Source organism: Orbicella franksi, chromosome 2 (genome assembly GCF_964199315.1).
Source record: "Orbicella franksi chromosome 2, jaOrbFran1.1, whole genome shotgun sequence".
Lineage (NCBI taxonomy): Eukaryota > Metazoa > Cnidaria > Anthozoa > Scleractinia > Merulinidae > Orbicella > Orbicella franksi.
In genome coordinates this window covers 7,240,640-7,259,511 of record NC_138146.1, presented here as the reverse complement: position 1 = coordinate 7,259,511, position 18,872 = coordinate 7,240,640, and the positions used below count along the sequence as shown (strand labels likewise).

Genomic DNA, 18,872 nt, shown 5'->3' with positions numbered 1-18,872 from the left:
AGTTTGCAACTTTTTCACCACAAAACACTACCGGTCTAGATGCCGGTCTAGATGGGAAAATCTAGACCGCTTTCAATACCGATTTCAGCCAATCAAATTCGCAAATTCGGTAGTCCTTAGTCCTTGTGAGACACAGCCATATCATAATAATAAAAATTAATATCATGAGTAACATGTCAAAATTTCACCAGAATTGCACTAGCCCGCATGCAAATTTTTATATCTTAAAAATATCAACAGCGGTATCTATCCTTAATTTCACCAGGTCATTCAGGTGAATTTTGGCTTATCATTTAACTGACAAATTTATTCCCCGAGCCGCGCAGCGACGAGTGCAATTTCAGCAACTTCTGAAAACACAAGTGATCTTAATCCTTATTTTTACAAGGACCCATTGCGATTATTTGTTAATGAAATAGAGGGAAAAATTACTGAATTTCCGTATGCGCTCTTGAGTAATCGGTCATAGGAAGCCATTTAATGTTGACAAAGAATCAATCGCCAAAAACGCACGAACGAGCTGAATGAAATTTTATTTTTGCACAAACATACCAGGACATTCCCTGTGACGAACTATGCATACCCGTAATTAGGTGTTATTATGATTGTTGTTATTTTCGTAAGTGCACGTGCACATATGCGGTATTTAAGATGCAGTCTTGTAATTTATGCTCCTTGCGGTCAGTTTCGCAATGTAACGGCTAGCGCTGTTTGTGCGCCATTAAAGACAACATTTTACCGTTGTCTTTCGTTACATTCCCAACCAGGCCTACTAACAAACTTTCAACTTTGAAAAGATAAATTTAGTGCTTTTAAACAAAGTTAAAACGTTCAAGACGCTTTCAGATCACTCAGAATCTGATTGTTCAATGAAAATACGCTTGTATCCTCGCCTTTTATCACGGATGATAGGCTTTTGATTTTAGGTATCTCTCCAGTGATGCCTGCATTACTTTCAGGCAGTCGGGCTCGTAGTCACCCCCGTTTTCTTTTCGTAACTCGGCATAAAACTGGGACAGTGTTTGGTCGAGGACATCGCTCTCCTACTCTTCTAAATTTGCTTGGAAGATTATTTTATTCGCCCACTTTTTGAAAACGTTCTTCCAGTACTCCATGCATTTCCTGGTGTTTTCGTTTTCGCTCCTGTCTTTTAATTCTTCGATACATTCCTCGTCAACTATCTCAAAACGAGACGCCATTGTTACAGAAAATTTTTAGCAACAACTTCTCGATAACATAAGCTGTTGCTGAGCAACCTGAGGACCAATCGTGAGCGAGTAATCTTGCCCTCTTCACAAGCAAAATTAAGAAAAAATACCTTCTCCATTGACCAATCAGCATTCAGTAATTTTGCCCTCTATTTTGTTACAAGCGGAAATTCTAATCCAGCTTTTTTACGATTCAGTTAAAGTGTTTTGTAGTTCATCTGTGTATGAAGCTTCAATATTTCCGTTGATACATTCGTAACTTCTCGAATAGAGTAATCCAGTTGTATGTAAAACTGCGATAAACAATCATTTCTTCACATTAATGCAATGTCGGCAATTTTCCGAGGCATATTTCGTGTACATTATATATATTAGATAGTTATTTGAGTCCACCTTTCCCAGTTCCTGTTCCGCTATACAGCATTCACCACCTGGACTTGAATGCAGCAAGTTATTATAGCTCTAGCTGCAGCCAGTATGGAGGTTATCTGCTGTGGCAAGCAGGTGGAAAGTTGCACTGAATTTCAGTTGCTGCACTCATTTTCAAGTCAGTTTGCACAGAATTGACCGAGATCTGCGCTGCCCTCAACCAATCAGATTCACCAGTTAAAAAAAGTTAGTCGCAAATATATAAGCTTAAAATTGTTAAGCTATACCAATTTTTTATTGATGCTTGAGATGGATCACTTGTATACGGCGAAATGTAAAGTTAATTTAGAATAATTTGGCATAACGTACCCCATACACTGTAAGCAAGAACTTCATAACAGTAATTTAAAAGTCTAGTAAACTGTTTTAGGTGGATTTTATCAAGACAGAATGGCTCACATTGGAATAATATCACATGGACTTGGATGCAAGACATGCCCTCCAGGAAGATATGTTAGTCCTGAAGCCGCTCCTGGGAAAGCAGAATGGGAGTGCACTGGCTGTCCTCAAGGTACGGCCGGCGTAGTAGATTACAACTTTTAAAGGCAGCAAAACGTTATTAATAATGCCAATTTTTTGTTTCAGGCACAAATCTTGGCCACCATGCTGCGTTTAGAGCTTGCTTTTGTCTGAAAAATTTTCATCGTCTTAATCGTTTTGGAGGATGCATAGAGTGTCCTCTGAGAGGACTCAAGTGTTCTAATGAGACTGTCAATCCAACAGCCGGGTTTTACTGGAAGTGGAAATCAGAAGAACATCACTCGCTGTACCAACGCTTCAAGGACAATCTGAATGTATTGAATGATTCCTATGATCGGAGATATGCCAGATACAATAAATCATTTCCACCGGTTTACCAATGCCCATTGCCCGAATCCTGTTTGGGTGGAATGAACGCTGAGTGTGCAACTGGCTACAAAGGACCTCTATGTGCGGTGTGCAAAAAGGGATTTTACAAAATAATATCCAGTTGCCAAAAATGTCCCTCCCTCCCGTGGTTAATAGGACAGATTACCATAGTTTTGGTTGCGATTGCAATGGTTGCCATTCCAGTTGCTTTGGGAAAGAGGATTAAAGACAGAAACGGACGATCGTTGACCGATATTGTTCTGGCAAGACTTAAAATCGTGATTGGATTTTACCAAGTCACATCAGGAACACTGGAATCCTTCTCGTACGTCAAGTGGCCAAGCGCTCTGATGCAACTGGTTAAGTACGCCAAAATATTGCAGCTTAACCTCTTACAGATTGCACCCGTACATTGTTTTTCAAACGGCATCAACGTAAACAGTTATACCACTTTGACACTTTTTACGACGATTGTGGTCCTCACGCCAGTTTTGGCAATATTGATTTACCGGCTAAACAAGTTTTGTCAACGGAAGGTGTACCATCTTCATCCGAAGGAATCTGTCAACAAGTCTCAGTCATTCAAAGAAAAATGTTATCGAGCAGTTTTCCTTGTGTTGTTTTTGGTGTATCCTGCAGCCTGCACCATAATCTTGCAAATGTTACCACCAGCCTGTCACAAGATTTGCGTTGACACGAAACAGGAAAGCTGCCAAAGTTTTCTACGATCCGACTATTCAATGGAATGTTACACCAGCACCTACAAGAAATACGTGATGGTACCTTACCTGATGACAGCCTTTGTAACTGGATTCCCTGCCTTGACTCTGTTCTTGCTCTGGAAATACCAGCACAATGCCAAAACGGGCGGAACCAACATTGACGAAGAGGCGTCCAATGAGATTTCCGCTGGATTAAGCTTCTTGTACGAAAACTATTCTGATAATTGCTGGTTTTGGGAAGTACTAGAGTTATTAAGAAAAGTAATTTTAACCTCCGTCTTGATTTTGATTGGAGGGGAAAGTCGCACCAACTTGGGCACAGCTGCCATTATCTCAGGTCTTTATGCTGTATTGTTTGCCTATTACCAACCAATCAGCGATCGTTTCGAACATTGGCTTCAGCTAATTTCACTTATGGCCACATGCGCGAACATGAACGTTGGAATATTGCTGATGATTCCAGATCAGGAGATATCATCGGGCATCGGAACACAAGGGGACTCTACCGCCATAACTGCTTTGCTGTTGATGGTAAACACATTCGTTACGGGAATGATAGTAGGTAAGGTGATACTGCAAATCCCGAGTTTAGCATTTCTGAAACACCTGTGAGTATATCATTACGTTAGTTTCTTCAAATCATGTCACAGTCTTGTGACGCATTTTTGACTAGTCGTGAACGAGATGACGGTGTTTGAATAGTTGTTTCGTACTTTAATTGTCTTTCTTTCTTTTTCCCCAACTTCCCACCCCCCCCCCCTCCCCCCTTCCAAGAAAACAAAAAGAAGAAGAACAACAACAAAAAACAACAGACAAAAAACGCTAGGAGAAACCCTACGGAAAATTATAAAAGGTTTTTGGTTTTCTCTTACTAAGAAGTAGTTTTCATATTTCTTTAATATATACATTGTCCATATGTTCTCATATGTCTTTCATATTTTACTTTAGTTAGGTATAGTGTGTCATTTTGTTCAGTGGTTCAAAAGGTGCGACAGCAGCCGCGATGCAGCTTTGAATGCTGTTTGCTAGTCACACTGATGATTAATGGAGCTAGTGCAGAATTCAGTGGACTGGAGCATGGAGAGGCTTTCAGCCGACAAATACAAAACGAGACATTTGAAGCACCGGGAGTGAAATGTTCTCTCGATGAAATGGGTCTGATGGATGTTGATATCCATGAAGCTGAAAAAAGGAAGTAAGACGGCCATAGGATTGAAAAGTGATTGAAATACCGCAACGTACAAGTAACAAAATGAAAAAAAAATAAATAAATAAATAAAAACGTACAAGCAGGCTGAAAGGCTATAGAAGTTAAGGTTATTGCAAAATGAAAGCGACCTAAAGCCTAAATGTAAAAGAAATGTCACGTCATTAATTAAATATAACACTCCCTCAAATTTAAATGAAAGCGTATCAACCTAAAGCCTACATGTAAAAAAAAACAGTCACGTCATTGATTAAATATAACACTCCCTCAAATTTCAATAAAAAGGCGTAGATGTTGGAGAGAGCAAAATATTGTAGTTGAAACTCGTTGTGCGTGTTTCTGCTAACATTTAGTGATAATCAGAAAATTGGAAGCTTACTTCGCCCTCCCCTATTGTTAATTAGTGTCATTTATCAACTTTTTAGCTTTATCTTTATCTTTATTGGTAGTTTGTCCAAGAAGCCTTTTCTGCAGTCGCAAACAAGATAGAATACGCGATTTATTATAAAGTGTATTATCGTTTGTCTCACGATGTAGTCACTTGAGATGTAGATCGCGACGTTTCGACTGCTTACTGCTAGTCTTCTTCAGGCGATAAGGTCGCCTGATTGCACGGTAACATTTATATCACAAAGCTCGGCTGTGATTGGTCCATTTCGATCCTCGCTTTCCTGATTGAGGGTGAGGTGAATCATACGCTAGGTACTGATCAGTAAGTGTTGGTTTCCTGTAGACATTGGTGGTAAGGCGGCCATCACGCGATTTATTATACAATTACACAATAAGAAATAGCTATAGGCTAGTTTTAAATCACTTGATCCTCGGACGTAGAAAGAGGTGATGGTGTAGGGCTGTAGGGTGGATGCCACGTCCAGAAATTATTGTCAAAATGTTGAAAAGAAGATGATTGACTTTATGATGCTGAAATTTTAAGCTTACGTTTAAGTTTATAAGTACCCTGTATTTCATATTCGTAAGAGTGATGTCCGGCTTGTGTGAAAGTTTTGAATTCAAGGCTAATTGCATTACCTTTTGCCATATTCCAACACATTCTAATCTTCTGAGGCTCATCCAGAACCTGTATCCAGTAAAGGATAGATCATGTCACTACCACTATCGCTTTCCGTGATCCTAGCAATCATAACTCAATTGGCCTGAGGGCCAATCTTTCCCTTACGTCCCTTTAAGGTATACAATTAAAAGCGTGGCCATGAGAGAACCAAGCAGGAGGTGATGCTGCTCAAATCAACGATCTACTTTGGGTATAGAAAAAATAGTTGGTCGAAATATTTTATTCCGTCGAAATGAGAGTGTTCCCCGGCAAAAATGCCCATTTGAAACCTATTTATGCATATTTAATTACCTTAAGTGTTTCTACAACAAGAAAAGCCATATTAAAGTGAAGTCCAAAATATCCTTGAAAGATAAGTGATTCTTGCCGCCGAATTTTTACTCGTAATCGATAGGATAAAGCTATATATTTTGTGCCGATTTCTAATAAGCTCGAATATTGACCTGTTTGTTTTAGTGAATGTGTCGTAAAGTCACGTGTAAATAATACGTCAGCACAGAAAAAAAAAATGAGTCCCCAAAGATCTTATGGCTTTTTGGAAAACTTTGGTGATGGCTCTAAATATTCATGTGAGATTAATTTGCACAATTATTCTATGCAACGAGGCCCGTATAATTAGGTATAATCTATCTCATATCCAACAAGCGCGAAAAGAATGATTTCATCGGTAGATTCTGAACGCTTGTATACTTAGTATTATAGCTAAATTTACTGGATTCTGTTTCAATTTTAGAGAACAATCGTTAGATGCGACAAAACCAACAAGTGGGAAATCACACGACATGCGCGCCGTTTGTAATTAACTTAGTTAAATAACTAAAAAGGAAACAAGCGAGTCTGTTGAACGAAAATGTAGAACTCAAGGAACATCTACCAAATGAAGGAAATGTAGCCTTGGTCGGAAATTTTTAAAAGTTTTCAAGCTTAAGCCATCGAGAAGACTAATTATTGTGTACTTGCATACTGCACTTTTAAAAATTTCCGCTGAAAACTTTGATCGCCATGTGACACGGCAGACGTTGTGCCAAAATTATTCTCAGCGAGATCTCTTTCAGCACTCCCTCGCTACGCCACTGCCGTGGCATTTCGACTGGAATGTGGATAACTGATTTCAGGCCAGTTTCGTTTTCTTTCTCAAGGGTTTCTACTTGCAGACTCCGACTGGGTTTGTCCAACATTTTTCCAAGTGTGGCGCATTTTCCCAGGGTGCTGCATTTTTTCAAGTGTACCAAATTTTTCCACACTTAGAAAAATGTGGAACAGTTAATAAAATGCGCCATACTTGCAAAACTGAGCCACCTTTGGAAAAATGCGCCACACTTGGAAAAATTTGCCACACTTGGAAAAATGTGCCACACTTGGAAAAATGCGCCACACTTGGAAAAATAGGCCACACTTGAAAAAATGCGCCACACTTGCAAAAATGCAGCACACTTGCAAAAATGCGGCACACTTAAAACATATGGGGTAAAGGTAAAGTCTGCATGCGAGCCAAGTGGCCCATTAGGCCGGAGCTTATCCCGGTTTCCGTAGCATGAAGCGACTAGGAGTATTTCTACTCCCCCCTGGATGGGATGCTAGTCCATCGCAGGGTTACCCCCAGCATTAAGTTCGCCGGTACCCATTTATACACCTGGGTGGAGAGAGGCACTGTGAGAGTAAAGTGTCTTGCCCAAGAACACAACACAATGTCCCTGGCCAGGGCTCGAACCCGGACCGCTCGACCCGGAGACGAGTGCACTAACCATGAGGCCACCGCGCCTCCCAAACATATGGGGTACAGTTAGTAAAATGCGACTCATGTCGGCACACTTGGAAAAATGCGGCACACTTAGAAAAATGCGGTACACTTAGAAAAATGCGCCAAACTTGGAAAAATGCGTCACACACTTAGAAAAATGCGCCAAACTTGGAAATGTGTGGCACACTTGGAAAAATGCGGCACACTTGTAAAATTGCGGCACACTTGGGAAAAATGCGCCACACTTGGAAAAATGTGTCATACTTTAAAAAATTCGGCACACTTGGATAAATATGGCACACTTGAAAAAAATGCGGCACACTTGGAAAAATTCTTCTCCATTATTATCTGCTTTTAACATGCATCTACTTGTCTTTGCTAAGAGGAATGCAATACCGCGTCTAATAAGGCAATTAACAGCAAAGCGTTAATTTTAGATTCAAAAGACATCACCCCCCTTCCAACCCCCCTCACCCCCTGGAAAAAATAGGTAAAGAGATAAACAATAACATAAGCTATCGAGCTAACAGAATACATGCATTGAAACCTTTATTAAGTCAGCCGTTTGTAATTGAAAAACGTATTCACAGATTATTTAAGAGGTGACTAGACATCAGTTTAGCCAGCTACTTTTTCGTGTTGTTAACGTCTTGACTCCTTTCCTTTTCCATGCAGCTTTGTTGGTGCACTCTTCTTGGCACCTAGTCATTGTTAAAAGTAAGATACTAAATAACAAAGAAGGATTGTAAAGCTGTTGCAGCAGAGGGTGCCCTATTGAGGGTCCCCCACTGATGAGGTCAAGGCTTTTGCGGCTAACGATTACTTTATTTTCCTTAAGGTTAACGAAACTTTGAAAATAATCACTACTGTTGTTAAAAGTTAGAAATTAACTTCCATTGTTTAAAATGTTTCCTTTTGCAAAACATAGGTCTTAAGACCATTCCGAGACGGAAAAAGAAATTAACTTAAGAATTTTAGCCTAATGTAACTTTCAAGTCATGAGACAAAACACAAAAAAAACAGTCTTGACAAGAGATCTTGAGGAGTTCACCTTCATGGCTAAAATTGTTTTACGGTTAAGAATTTTACGGCTAATGGCTAAAATTTTCCAACTTTTAGGCCTAACGGATAAATGTTTTGTCCGTTTTAAGGCTAACGGTTAATCCCATTGAGACCCTACTATTGCAATTCGGTTATTGTAGATCTTCTGAATTATTGCTTTGTAATCAGACTCCATCTGGCTGCATAATAGGTCTATTAGATCTTAATTATCGGTTTTCGACGCCATCTCGACGGGTGGGCAAAGACTACAGACAAATGTATCAAAAATGAGAAAAATTAACTGAGCGTCTTCTGGCCAAGCTACATCCTTAAACTTGGTGAATGCAATTTTCTACCTAGTATTCTAACGTTGCGATTCACAAATTGTGTAAAATTCGATTTTGCAAAAACGTTATTTGCCATCGAATTCCCATACAAACACTGTAATTTCTGACCGCTTCGCCTACCCGTCAAGATGACGTCGCAAACCGCGATAAGGTCTATTGAAAGGATCTCAAACAGTGAGATTTCCGTTTCCCCCTCAGTTTCGGTTGCTATTATACTCGTTCCCGCCTACTTGGCGCGTTACAGTTATAGGTATCACAGCAGATCGCCGAGCATGCAGTAAGGCTGGCACCAAGAGCTTCAACGGGTTCTCTGAACCTCCCACAAACCACGTCATTGTCGCAATCGTGGGTCGACTTAGTGCACGTCTTTATCTCTACTGTGACGGAGGGGTCTACTGTGAAGGTGGCAGTCCCGCATCTGTCTTCGCCTGGGTCGTTACATTGCACCACTCCATGGTCAACAACGACCTTCTCGTCTTCAACTGGTCTGCGATAGCAGTTGATGCTGTACACCGGTAGAATGACAGCGAGAAAGTCATAGAGAAGACATATCGCCTGCAAAGCAGACAAAGCAAAACAAAATATGAGAGGAAGAATGAAAGACCATAAGTAAACGTGAATGATCCTGTCATGAGAATCTGCCAGTGCCGCATTCGAGTGAGTGAATGCATTCGAATGAGTGAATGAGTGAATAATTATCAGTGAATGAGAGCTAATGAGTGAGGGAGAAAAAACTGAACACGCGCCCGGTGAGAGAATTACTGTCAAATAGAGCCGGACAATACGATTCTTTCTTACCACAATCAAAGAAAACTTCAGAACCATCGTAACACTTTAGTCTCCTGACAAACACTGAAAATAAAGTTAGCAATGTGTTATCAGTAAATATGGAAGCAAAACATGCTACGCAAAGGCATGATTATCATCATTTTATATATTTTTAACTATATCATTTTTACAATGCTATTTTAATTCCCGTTTTCAGAGGGAGGAGAGAACAACAACAGTAACAACAACAACAGATACTTTATTCTACTAATTTAGAAAATACTCTTTTCGGTTGGCAGCCGACAATAAACAAAGTTATCGGACGTGAGTTAATATTGAACCTTAACAAGCGATCTACACTCTTTGTGAGAAGAACAGTCAGCTAATTAATAAGCAAAAAGTAATTAGAAAGTCCATTAAAGTGCACATCAACATTAATAAATAATGATCATATGACATGTTACACCTGTATGGTTTAGATAAATTTGTGTAGCGAACACTCATTGATGGTAAATATTTGAAGCCATTGTTTATCTCATGTTAATGCTCCCAACCCATGAAATCCACAAAAGACAACAAGTTCAATGGGAGAAAAGGGGTAAGGGATGAGGTGCTCGAGTTGCCAATAGTAATCATGCAGGGTATCACAGGTCAGTTGGTTGACAACGAGAGGTTGTAATCCTCTTCGTCCTTTCAGGAGGCCCTACAACATAATCAACCTGGTTCCCAAGAAACTGGGGTCCTGATCTCCAGGACCCTTGGGAACAAAAGAACCACATGCCCTGGTTCCCAAGCAACCGGGGTCCTAATTTCTAGGACCCTTGGGAACAAACAGAACCACATGCCCTGGCTCCCAGGGAACTGGGGTCCTAATCCTCAGGCCCCCTGGAAACAATCAACAACAACCAACAACAGTAACACTGGGGTCCCACTCTACCGGGAAAGCTGACCCAGTGAGGCTAGGGGGCAAAAGGGCGAATTGTACGGAGCACCTCATCCCTTCCCGTGGTTTATTTACTTTTAGAAAATCAACACTTAGGCGTAATGGTCTTAGGAAAATCAGTAAACGAATGAAATAATGCTTCAGTTAACCTATGCCAGGTTGACGCTAAGGATAATAATGCTATTATAACAATGTGTCAAGATGTTTCATAAGTCCAACAGCTCTTAGCCTGAGATAGCATACAAAATGTTAACAAGTACAAAAATGTCTCAATAAGCAGGCATGCTGCTTAAGTCCAACAGCTTTAGGCTTGAGTTAACATAGAAAAAATATTAACAATTGTAACAATGTCTCAATAAGCAGGTATGTTGCTTAAGTTCAACTGCTCTAAGCTTGAGTTAAAGTACAAAATAGTAACAATGATAACAATGTCTATATAAGCAGACATGTTGCTTAGAGTTTGAAACTAAGAACAACCCTCTACGTAGCAGTACTACTGTGTGGAGAATTACTGTTTCGGTTACAGTATTCCGTGATGTCAGCTAGTAGTATCCTTAAAGAGAACTAAAGAGGGCTGGGTTGGTGGGAATTGCTTGTGACAACCCTTTCGGGAGATCACAGAATTTGTAGTAAAACTATTGATGTGTAGATTAAACCGCTTGGTCTTGATTGACATAATGGAAAAGTGGCAGTGTGATTGGCCAGTATAGAATAGCATGTCATACGGGTAAAAAGGAGAATTTGACCCATGAATGTAACGCAAGGGTTATTCTTGGGGCATATTGCGTGACGGATCTATATACTTGTTACTTCTCTGATCTTCCTTCACGGTTGTTACATTAACTTAAATTTATATTAAATATAAATTGGCTTTAATGATTCACAGCAAGGATGGGTCAAAATGCCTCGGACTGCAAGGAAAAATTACCAAATTCCAATATCACCATGCCTGTTCAGATAAAGCACCTAAGCAATAAAGCTAGAGATTAATGATTTTTAGTGATTTTCCTCCAAGTAACATTGTCAAACTTGAAAACGTCGGCCCGACGTTTTCAAGTTTTACACCACTTCTTTCCCACTCATCCGTAGCCAGAACAGTTATAAACAACTTTCGTGGCCAGTACGGTGCACTTTAGCAAGGTTAGGCAACTACTAGTGAATTTACAATTTATACCAACAACTTCAATGGATTTTCAAGTAGCACCAAATCTTGGTGAGACTGCCCCTTTAATAAAACTGAGCGATCCTCGCGGCAAACGTCTCAGATCACATTCGCCTCAGTGACTGTAGGCATTATATTTACGGCTATATCGCAGCCGGAAATTTTAGCATGCAATCCGTTTCATTCCACCCTTATTTTTATTTGAGGATTAATTAATAAACGCAGGACACGTGTAGCGGAAAACTGTCGCCTTAACTACCCGCTTTCAACAAGCATATAGCTTTCGTTTAATGTTGCAAGAAAATGTAAGTAAGCTAGTTTGGACCACGATTTTGTATTTGTGGCATGCATCAAAAATCGTGATGCAGTACTGTGCAATGCTATTTTAGAATAGTGAATGACGAACAACTGGAAGCATTGAAATATCTGACAACCTACGTTCCTCATTTTTCAAAGCCGCGAGGAAAGTTAGCACTCGATTAATTTTAGTATAGTCTACTGTATTTTTCTAGTGTAACTTACTCAGCAGCAGCAGTTAACAATTCAGTTTTATATTTTTTTTCCATTATCTGCTAAAACTTGATGTGAGGGGAGAATTGGCCGATAGTTAATGTAACCGTAGAAAAGCCAACAGTTAGCATGGAGTTAAGTGAAAGTCCAATAATGATGGTAACCAACGTGTTTATCTCACCGTGTGTTGAGAACTACCAGAAGTTCTAAGTAGTGAATATTTACGACATAATAATTGACTTGCCTATGATAGAATAGCGCAGAACAACAATGAGCTCATTAGCAGCCAATAATGGTTTAGGTTTACTAAATGAGATATTATATTATTTGTTTAGAGACTAGCATATATTTACATGCGATTCGTAAACGCCTGTAACAACGTATACCATTATCCCGAATCGGATTATGGTCTGGTTATGTGATTGGATTGCCACGCTACTTTTGGACCCAAGTTCTGTGTGCTGTTAATGTCTCTGAAGATAACAGTCCTTTAACAAATCCCGGGCTCCCTGCTGCTAGAGAGTTACTCCAGGTTTTAAGAGAAGTGCTTTCTCAGGCCAGAAACCAATTATCACAATAATCGACCATTTTACGGTTGTTTGCTCGTGAACTGGCCTTTGAAGGGCAGTGAGGCTGGAAGTGACCTTGTTTTGATAAAGACCTCACTGTTTTTGTTGTATAAATCAATTTGTTATAATGCTAACTAGTTGGCATTTACGTGACAAAAGCAGGGAGGTGTGTTGTAAAGCAAGGTCACCTCCAGCCTCGCTGCCATTCAAAGGCCAGGTCACCAAGCAGACAACTGTAAAATAGTCTATTGAGGAAAACTGTCCAAGACTCCTGAACGTTTCAACACTTTTTCGGGAGGTTCATTTCCCGGACTACCTAAAAGGAAATGATATTGATTCATCGCCTCTTTTGACCGATATTTTTTTTTCTATTTTTCTCAATTGAAGGGAAGTTCGTTACGATTGTCCGAATTTCATTTTTTTTTTTTTTTTTTTTTTGCTTATTTATTAATTTGAGACCGTAAGTCTTGGGATCCGCGCGCACCTATGATATGGGACAATTTTTCTATTTTTAGAACAAATTGCGCCATCCTGACGTCATATATCCGCGCGAATCCACGCACATGTCGGGGCCTCTCGCGTGGATGTTGTCACGTTGCATGATCAAATGGTGAGAGTTGAGAGATTCTCTTGCGTATTTTTCACAGCGATGGCAGGGAATAAGGCAGGGACTAAGAACCAGGGCGCTTATATGTAGTTTTATGCTTCGAGCCACTGGAAAAGGTGGGTTTTTCAGGGTCGAAAACAAGACTTCAATCTCGCGCTGGGAATGAATAATAAGATCTGCTCGCGCTAGTTGTGAGCTTACGCGTATGTTTTTGCGTTTGTTCTGACTTAAGAATATAGCAAGGAAACTCTCCACTCTGGTATCGAGTTAATTTGTGAGTTTCTCGGACAATAGTTGTTTTGATGGTTTCTTATTGTTTCTGCTTGTTTGGTGAGTTTGCAAAAGTTTCTGAAAGGAAAGTCTGACGCGTACAATTAGCTCATTTGCATAGTGCAGCTCGTGCACTTTCAAGTGCGAGTCGGTGTGTTCAATTGTCAGCAAATCTTGACAAAGATTTCTTCCGTTATCGTTTGTGCGGAGATGCTGCAACAAATTTCACGAACGCAAAAAAGGCTACTAACATCATGTGTGTTTCTTCAACATAAGCATAGTGAAGTTTTACACTGCGAAAACAAAAATAGACAAGGAGTTTTGATATTTTAAACTCGATCAACAAAATCGAAATCGTTATTCGAAGTTGATTAAAGAAAGCGTCATCGTAACTTTGCTGATTATTTCTGCTTTATTCGCATATTTTCAGCTTAGCTTTTAATATGTTCTCAAACATTTATCAATCTTACACATATTTAAGAACTATAGAGTTATTGTTTGAGTTCGATGTACGTTTTCACACGAAAGTGCGGCGGAAATACAATTTGTCATGTTTACTGACTGTACAAAACACGCATCGGCGGGGATCGGCGGGCGCTCTCATTCATCGACAACAGAGAATTTACTGGAATTTTACACGAATAAAACTGAGCAGTATCTACGGACGTAAAGTTATTGGGCCTTGATGAAACATCAAGCGTTGCTTACTATTCAGGCGAAACTCAAACTAGCAATTATTTTGTTTTACTTTTCGGTCGCGATGGACTGACAAATTCCTCGCAAGCGTGTGGCAAGAGGAGCTAGGAAACTATGAAGTCCTGAAGCTCTGCTATATCTAAATATATCCAGCTAGTGTTTTGCTGTGTTATTGAAAAGCTGTTAATCTTCAACATATGTGAAATTTAAAGTGGAGTAATGTACAGCTCATGTAAAAGAAGCATCCGTCGGAACACAACTTGGTCAGCGATACATATCTAAGCTTAATGCGGAACATACCTAAATTCGACACTGTCTTACTTCACTCAAACTGGAGCAGCTTACGACGAAAATACTTAAGCAAAATTCCAACAGAGGTAAACGCGTTGAGTTGTGAGTCAAAAACATGAAAAATTTCGGGAATTTCGGACGCCATTTCCCCCGCGCGACATTCGCAAAAATCCTCGCAGCACGTACGCGCGTGTGCCGCAGGTGATGGCGCAATTTGTTCTAAAAATAGAATTATTGTCCCATATCATGGGGACAACCCCAATACTAAAAATGGCGCGCGCTTACGGTCTCCGTCCCCGATTATGGCTCCTGGCTCCTGGTCTGGCATAAAACACTTGTAAATATGCATTAGGAATGAGTTTTGCCCCGTGTCAGTCAATTCCCCATATAAACTTATTACAAAGTCATAAGTAACAATACCCAGGGTATAAAAATACACTTCAACATATACAGAGTCAGTAATCTTTGTGTTTCAAGCAATCTGATTGGTTCGCTTTATCTTGCTAATGTGGATAATGCGTGATCCAAGCAAAAACAAAATGGCCAACAAAAACCGCGTTTCGTCAGTGTTTCTGAATCGAAAAACCCGAGAATACAACAAGGAGATGCTGTACCAGAGAACACAAACAAGGCCATGAAATTTGGCCTGGAACCGAGTTTTCAAAGGATAGAAGAGATTTACTGAGCTCACATTCGACTTTCGATCATGCAGGACATGCCCTTGGCAAACACAGATTTCATCAGCCTGAGCAAACCTGACCGCCAAGTCGCTCTTCACAGAACACCGACTTTGGTTAACCGCTATTCACCTAGCCTCGATTTCAAAGAATAATTGTTAAATGCTTCCAAGATAAGATGATTACATTTCATTGGATTCTCGTTATACGCTTATCTTGTCTTAATTATTCTTGCTCTTTTTGTTTTCGTTTTGGTCCTTTTCGGTGGGAACTAGCGTGCTTCAGGGAAGTGTATTGTTTCAGATAAGAGAAGCACAGGACGATACTGGACATTATAGTATTTTATTTATTTACCAATCAGATTTACTCAACAATTTCCCTTTGTATAGCTCATCAGTTCTTGTTTTCAGAACGTGTAAGGCTGTTTCATTATTAGCTCTGAAAATCTACTTGGTGATTTTCTTCTTTATGTATCTTTGCCCAGTGAAGAATGCTTTACCAATTAAATACAAAGCATTAGTTTTCGATTTGCGTTATATACGACTTCCCCCTTCCCAGAGAAAACCATAAAATAAATAAATAAATAAATAAATAAATGAATAAATAAATAAATAAATAAATAAATGAATAAATAAATAAATGAATAAATAAATAAATAAATAAATAAATGAATAAATAAATGAATAAATAAATAAATAAATAAATAAATAAATGAATAAATAAATAAATAAATAAATGAATAAATAAATGAGCAACTAAACTTGTCAGAGAAACCTACATTTATCGGAAACTTTGTGTCCTTCACCTGATAGACATTTCCTTCCACAATAATAAATTTGTTTACGATCCACATTCAATCGTTTTTGTAGAATAACGTACAGGATTTTTGACCAATTGACAATATTAATGTGGCCAGGGAAGTTTCTAAGCGTAAAAGACTAAGAAAAAGAGTTAAGCCTCGAATGATTCAATGAATATAAGTTGCCTAATGTATTATTGGAGTTCTACTCACAGGTTATTTTAGATGCGACTAGAAATCAGTTTAGCCAGCTTCCCCGTCATGTTGTTAGCATCTTTACCCCCTTCCCTTTTTCCTTGCAGTTTCATCAGCGTACTCTTCTTGGCACCTGGTCATTGGGAAAAATAAAGTATTGTAACGAAGTATAGTAACGAAGAAGGATTGAGAAGCACTTGCCGTAGAAGGTACATGCTCTAGCTAGTGTCCACCTCGGTTGTCGTCAAAGATCTTCAGGCCTATTGCTTTTTGATCAGCGGTTATCTGGCTACATAATAGCAGAGCTATTCGCGGGCCAGTCCAACTGTAAAATGTAGATTTTATCAAGAAATAAAATGATGATGACACGTCAGATTGTGAAAAGTGAAAAATATTAATTTGGATAGCCAATGTCGTAGACTGAAGCCAGGTTGGCTAATAGTTGTGTTATTCCGAACAAAATATGTAGTTCCTCATCAAAGAATTCTCAAGAGAACTTTTGAAGAGTCCAAAGTAACATCAGCATTGCCTTTATGTTTGTCAGCTGCGAAGAAAAAGACTATTATCGTGTCGTTTTGGTAGGGCAGTTCGGTTTTGACTGCCGCCCGTACTGTGGGTACAACCTCCGTATGCAAGGCGGTTGCTATCATCATGCCCTATTCCCACCTACCTGGCGCGTTACAGTTATCAGTATCACAGCACATCGGCGAGCATGACGTAAGGCTGCCGGCAAGAGCTTCAACGTGTTCTCTGACCCTCCCACAAACCACGTCTCCTTCGCAGTCGTGGGCCGACTTAGTGCAGTTCCGTATCTCTACGGCGATGGAAGAGTCTACTGTGAAGTGAAGAGTCCCGCATTTGTCATCACGTGGGTCGTTACATTCCACCACTCCATCGTCAACAAAAACATGGTCGTTTTCAACTGTCTTACGATAGCAGTTGACGCTGTACACCGGTGGAATGACAGCGAGAAAGCCACAGAGGAGACACATCGCCTGCAACGCAAGACAAAAATGCAAGAGGAAGTATGGAAGACCATAACTAAACATAATTGCTCCGGTCACGAGAATCAGTGTGGTAGTGAATTGAGTGAGGGAAAAAGAGTGAAAACGAGCTCATGATCAGTGCGAAGATGACTATATAACTGTATGAAGATTATTGTCAAAATCAAATGGAGTCCGACAATACGATTCTTTCTTACCGCGATCAAAGAAAATTTCAGAGCCATCGTAACACTTTAGTCTCCTGACATACACTGACAATAAAGTTACCATTGTGTTATCAGTAAATATGGAAGCAACACGACTTAGCAAAAGCATGTTTATCATCATTTTAATACAGCTTACAAATAAGTAGTAGGGCAATTAAGTGAACGCAGCAGAAGAGGACACCTTTTAGGCGCCCTCATGCCTCTGTTGCCTAAAGAAGCGAATGTAGTTTACTTAAAATACCCGTGAATCGATTAGTTTTTACCCAAATGTAGAACTCGTTGCCGAGTACCAAACCTTCGCTTCGCTGAATATAACTGAGCGATCCTAGTGGCAATGTCTTAAGTTAATATTCCACAATGTGATGCAAAATCACATTCGCCTGATTGACTGAAGGCATTACATTAACTGCTATATCGCAACCGGAAATTTTACCATGCAATAGATGCGCTTCATTTCATCCCTGCTTCTTATTTAACGCTTAATAAACGCAGGGCATATGTAACGGAAAACTGCCGCGTTTCGTACTCGATTTCACAAATAAGCATAGCTCTCGCTTAATGTTGCAAAAAAGTGTAAGTAAAATAATTTGGACTAAGATTTTGTGGCATGGTTCAAAAATCGTATACAGTATTGTAAAACGCTCTTTTAGAATAGTGAATGGAGTGATCAACTGGAATGATCGACTGGAAGCATTCAAATATCTAATAACATCTGTCTCTTATCTTACAAAGCCGTGAGAAAATGCGATTTTTTCTATTAAAGTATAGTCTGCTATACTTTTCTAATGTGTATAACTCAACAGCAAACAGTTAACAATTCAACTTTCTATTTTTCTAATATTTACTAAAACCCAGGTATTATTAGCTATAGCAATGTCGACAATTCTTACCTTGTTAACGCCTGTTCAGCTCCAGTAATAGCTCAATCTGAATATGGTAAAATAAAACCAGCCAGTTCTAATATAAGGACACTTTTCTAGCGATGACAATTGCTCCCTGAGGGGCTCTCAAGTCAGCAGATGGTACGCCTTAAGCGTTTTATTTCGCCTGAATATGACTTTAAAAATAAATTTGTTTCTACCACAAAGGTCTCCAAGCTTTTGGAGCACGGGGAGCCCAAATGGTCGGTAGGAAATCGTCCTTGCGCAACTCTAGCTACCGGGTGAAAGTTGATGATCATTAGGCCACATATAGATATTTTGCAACTGACGTAATCGCCGCCATGTTGAATGACCATTAACAACAGAATTCTAATAAGCTTTATTGTTCCTGCGGTCATCCAACATGGCCACCAGGGTCTTTGTTATTTGAATCTCTCGGGAATGGTTGCAAACCACCTGATAGGGTCTATTATTATGACTGCGTCGATTTTGCGGTTTTCCAGCTTAAAATTAAGTAAATATACATAATATACTTACTTCTGCCATTGCTGTGTCTTTTGCCTGTCTTGGGTATGTCGTTTGGAAGCAGCCGCGTGGAGGTGGGAAGCTTTGGGTGACTTTGACCCGAGCAGCTGGGATGGAGATCATCAAATTTGAGGCTCATGACAAGGTTATTGA

At 39.6% G+C, this 18,872-nt stretch overlaps 1 protein-coding gene across 1 annotated transcript; it reads right to left on the bottom strand.

Annotated features, from left to right (window-relative positions):
* Positions 1-8,314: 8,314 nt before the first annotated feature.
* On the bottom strand, positions 8,315-9,468 carry LOC145468412 (uncharacterized). Its single transcript, XM_081452118.1, has 2 exons — positions 9,415-9,468; positions 8,315-9,171 (listed from the first exon to the last, which is right to left on the bottom strand). The coding sequence occupies exons 1-2, from the start codon at positions 9,439-9,441 to the stop codon at positions 8,827-8,829; spliced, it is 372 nt and encodes a 123-aa protein (XP_081308244.1). The 5' UTR covers positions 9,442-9,468; the 3' UTR covers positions 8,315-8,826.
* Between the last annotated feature and the right edge of the window lie 9,404 nt (positions 9,469-18,872).